Source organism: Ruditapes philippinarum, unplaced genomic scaffold (genome assembly GCF_026571515.1).
Source record: "Ruditapes philippinarum isolate M1 unplaced genomic scaffold, ASM2657151v2 ctg367_1_1_1_1, whole genome shotgun sequence".
In the NCBI taxonomy this organism is placed as follows: Eukaryota; Metazoa; Mollusca; class Bivalvia; order Venerida; family Veneridae; genus Ruditapes; species Ruditapes philippinarum.
This window is the reverse complement of record NW_026862689.1, coordinates 154,659-159,248: the sequence shown is the minus strand read 5'-3', so window position 1 is coordinate 159,248 and position 4,590 is coordinate 154,659. Positions and strand designations below refer to the sequence as shown.

At 31.8% G+C, this 4,590-nt stretch overlaps 1 protein-coding gene across 1 annotated transcript; it reads right to left on the bottom strand.

Annotated features, from left to right (window-relative positions):
• Positions 1 to 256: 256 nt before the first annotated feature.
• LOC132719905 (uncharacterized) lies at positions 257 to 2,795 on the bottom strand. The gene is made up of 2 exons (XM_060703858.1): positions 2,512 to 2,795; positions 257 to 2,122 (listed from the first exon to the last, which is right to left on the bottom strand). The coding sequence occupies exons 1-2, from the start codon at positions 2,760 to 2,762 to the stop codon at positions 1,450 to 1,452; spliced, it is 924 nt and encodes a 307-aa protein (XP_060559841.1). The 5' UTR covers positions 2,763 to 2,795; the 3' UTR covers positions 257 to 1,449.
• Positions 2,796 to 4,590: the final 1,795 nt, after the last annotated feature.

The following is a 4,590-nucleotide window of genomic DNA, read 5'->3' as shown; positions in this document are numbered from 1 at the left end:
GTATTTAAAGTTCAGTCACGTTTCTAAACAAGTACGTGTAATGTGACTTCTCTTACCAATATGTTTAGGTTTTTTTTCGCGAAAAGGTAAGGATAAGAGGATAAAAACGCCGGCAGTAGTTCCCTACTGGGTTATTCTTTTCATTTCTTTGATCATGACGACAAATTTTCCTTGAATTTCTATCTTTAACATTCACGTTACATATCATAAACCATAAATCTCATTTTATTAGATTAAAAGAGCCCCCTTAGTGCCCATTCGGGCTGAGAGACTGCACTTGGAGCTTGGAGTCCCTTTAAAAATGTTTGAAAAATTATTTACTGCAAAAAGATATCATAAACGTACAAATGTATATAAATCCAGATCAATAATTTTGCTGAAAGTGAAAACGAAATTAACGTTTATCGCATCAAGATCTTTTTAAGAAGATCATGGCAATTACGGTTTACTTCCATAGAAAAAAGTAAAATGTTGATACAAATTCACTGTCAGTTTGAGTCTTTCCTATTCTTTAAGGACTTTCCATATGGATGGATATCCTCCGTAATAAAGACGTACTCAAAATGTATATACTTCATTCGCACGAGAAGAATGAAGTTCAGCGGGACCAGTAATAATAATAATTATAATGAATGAACACGAAGTAAAAAAAAACGAAAACGCAAATTTCTTGAGGACGAAATCTCGAAAGTACAAACTTTTTAAGACGAAAACTCGAAACCACTTAAAGGTCAATTATGCCTAAGAATTGCTTTTATTTTTATTTCTCAAAAGCTTTTTTAATTTTTGGTGTACTTTTATAGTATCCAAAAAGTTACTCATTGGCTAATTACCTGAATCTCTTGCGTTTTGTCAATAAGTATATACACTTATAGTATTTTGTATGAAAGTAAAAATACTACTTGATTTACATTTTGCTACTTTTGTGACAAGTTATTTCATATTTATCGCTACTTTCTTCGACAGGTAACAAGAATCTTATATTCTCTAAAACTATTATTTATAAAGAAGTTATCTAAAGAAGTTAAAATCCAGCCACTTTGTTTCTGAGGCATAATGTGACTTTAAGTACGATGACGAAAAATAATACGATGGCAAAGAGACTAATAATTGTTTCACGTTTTCGTCATTGTGTCTACGTATCATTCTGATACTTGTGACTACTGATTCTTTGGGCTGCTAAATCTAGACTCTAGAAACAGGTAGCTACACGAATTTAAATTACTACTTTAGAGTTTATAGTTGAAAGGTTAGTTTAATGTTGTGTAAGGATAGAACTTATGTGTTACACCGTTATGACATTATAATTCTAATTGAATATCATCCCCACACATTTATTCAAAATAAAAAAAAAATGATTTCATTGTATTGTTTAAGACTTCTTAACAATACAATATATATAGATACAGAATATTGACAACTCATAAATGATTTTAATCTGTCTTTGCTCTAATTTCCATAATTGAAAGCAATTGCAATGTTTGGTAAAGTAGGTCTCCTGTCAAACCGTTTTCCTTGCGGAATAGGACTCTCCTTGACCGGAAGTTTCGGGATCGTGGCAATAGATGCCCGTCTTTTAGGCCTAACAATTAAATCTTCAACCTCAATATCTTCAATTGGTTCCTCTTTGATCGTTACTGATTTTCGTCTTGTTGTTATATCATTTAATTCATGCACGTTGTCGTTTGCTTCCGGTTCGTCGTTTACGTCACTTCCGTCTGATTTCTGTTCATCTTCTTCAACAGCTGTTAAGGCAAGATGTAATGACCGTAACTTTGTGAACTCTGCAAGATTTATAGATCCGGTCGAACCGCGTCGTTTGCTTAACGAATGTTTACTATGTCCAGTCACGTCTGAAAATCTCCGTCGAGTTATATCTAAATTTAGCTTTCCTAATGCTAATAGTGCTTCTTCTTCGGTCATTTGTTCGTCGTTTTCAAAGGAGACAGCATCTGTAACGCTTTCGGAATTAGCAGGAGTTCCTGGCTTTGAATGCTGTTTACCATGATCAGATGTGTAATTTTTAATTCCAAGTTTGTTATATTCGTTCATGTAAGACTTATGTAGGCTTCGATATTTACGGTCTAACCTTTCTCGTTCACGCTCCTTCCAAGTTGCATACCTGATTCGAAAACAATATTACATTTTATAAGCATTGCGTATTATCAGATTGAAAAGAAATTGCCGAGATGTGTTAATTTTATTCTACACCTTAATGTGAGGTTAAGTCTGCAAGATGAAATTGCTGGCCCAAAGAAGTACCTATGGAATTCTCAGCCAATATGTCAAAATCGTCAATTCGTTAAAAAAATCCCCTAAAAATCTATAAAAAGCACGTATTTCTTCTAGGAATTTGCTACATGAACTAGGGTTACAGCCAGGGCTTCTTAAAAGTACATACGTTGCTCTATTTATTTTTTAAATGTCCTTCTTGTTCAAACTTTAATCATGTATATATAAAAAGTCATTTGATATAATAATTTATATAAAAAAATTAAGAAATACATTTACTTTGCCTGAGACTTTTCCAGGTATTCATCAGCAGACGGTGTCTTTTTTGAAAACTTATCATCAAAGTCTTTATGTACGGACGCCTGGGCGTAATGGTAACTCTTCCGCCTGACAGCTTTATGTTTGTCCACCATGTCGTTCTGTATTGCTAACTTCCGGTCCTCCATTTTATTTCTCCTCCAAATCTTCATATCATTGCTAAGGCTACTGTCACTAAAACTGGAACGTTTGAGATGAGGTTTCGAACTCATCTTTTACGTTTAGGTCTCCAAGCGTTATGTAGACTTAGAAGTAAAATTATATTACATTAGTCAGTTTTTCAGATTATCTGCGTAGTTTAGACATGAAAAATCAACTCCAATATGAATATCCGTCACATGTTAGCTAACATGAAGCTTTCAACGTCATAAAGTGAAAGTTATATCATTCCGTTATATGAATATTTACGACAAGGAAGATATGAGAATTATAGTTTTTTGTAAGTATTTTCTCTAAAGCGACCTCCTGAAGCTTCCCTCACTGGTTTACAATATTTTGAAATACATTATTAATAACACGCGACAATTCTCTTTCAGCGTCTATAACTTATAAACAGACTCAACAATATTCATCACTGCAAAAATAAATTTAAGAACGCGCCGAGTGTGAAAATCTTTTAAGGTATTTAAAGTAGTTTACTAAAACAAACGGTATGTAAAAACAGCTCATTATCAGTAGCTAATTTATAAAAGTTGATAATTATAACATGAATATAAATGAGATAATATAACTCATAAAATCCTATTTTCCTATACATTTAAAAGGTCATAATTTGTGAAATATCATAACTTAAAAGGGAACTTATTCACAGTTCTGTGTGCGCAACCTTAAACTTTGCACCAGCTACAAATCGTACGGATGATTTACACGAATTGAATGATTTTGAAAGAGTTTCTTTAAGAAAGTTCGATCACGTGTAAATTTTTATGAATAAATGTACATAAAAAGCGATTTATGAGAGATGATTTTAATTTAGAATTACGATACTCACTGATGCATGTGTAGATAAGGATTAGCATGTTTCAAGTTTCCTATGAAATGATTTGAACTTTGCTGTATATGTTCAATATCATGAATTGCATAAAATAAATTTATTTTTGGGAAGACATATTGTACATTATCAAAATGAGTGTTGTACAGTTAATGATAAAGATTACATCTAATTGTTACAACCATATATTTCATTGTATATTTGAAAAACAAAAAGAATGTCACCCTTCTTTTCATTTTATTTTGTGAAATATTTGTCCAATTGTAAAAACATCAACATTTAAAACTATAAAATTTGAGGCTTAAAAAAAACGCAGAAACGATTTATTGACCAGTTGACCGATATCTACTAGCCTAAACAAATCCTTGGAATGCGATTGCAGAAATAAAAGTTTTTAAATGAGCTGGCCATTTCTTTTATGTAGAATATCAATTTCATAAAGTCTCTTTCAATTTTTCAATATTTATATTCCCTCTTTTTAAATCAGATAAATTTGAAATATGAATATTTAGCAATAATGTAGAGAAACGGTGACGCACGAGCTAGGAAATATTTTTTTAAATATGATACCCTAGTAAATATTTCACATTCCATGTTACGAGTCACGATTCTGATTAAATATTTATAATTCCCATTCTCCAAGAAATACTTTTGACATTAAAGAAAAGAATATCTCGAGTTCATTACCATAGAGAAAAATAGTACAAAGCACCAACAGAGTGACAGAGAAAATTCAGTCAGGGAAAGAAGAAAAGACATAATACACTGTTAACTTTGACCTCAACCGGGTTCTTTGATTGAACTAACAAACATTTGATAACTTTCTTATATGAAAATATCCAGAATATATGAAAGTGATTCGGTGAACGTAACCATTTGGTCATGGAGGCAAAGAAAGAAGCACTTCAATACTATCCTTTTAAATCTATACTGTAAGTACGAAACAATGAATCAGAAAAAGAAAACAACACACATTTTACAATCATATACTTTATTATTATTAAGCACTTTCAGGCATTGATATACACATAGAAACAGTTCAGATCCCA

Coding starts and splice junctions, on each gene's coding strand:
- LOC132719905 (XM_060703858.1), bottom strand. CDS start 2,762: ATGAGTTCGAAACCTCATCTCAAACGTTCCAGTTTTAGTGACAGTAGC. Junction 2,123..2,511: donor CTGGAAAAGTCTCAGGCAAA/GTAAATGTATTT, acceptor TTTTCGAATCAG/GTATGCAACTTGGAAGGAGC.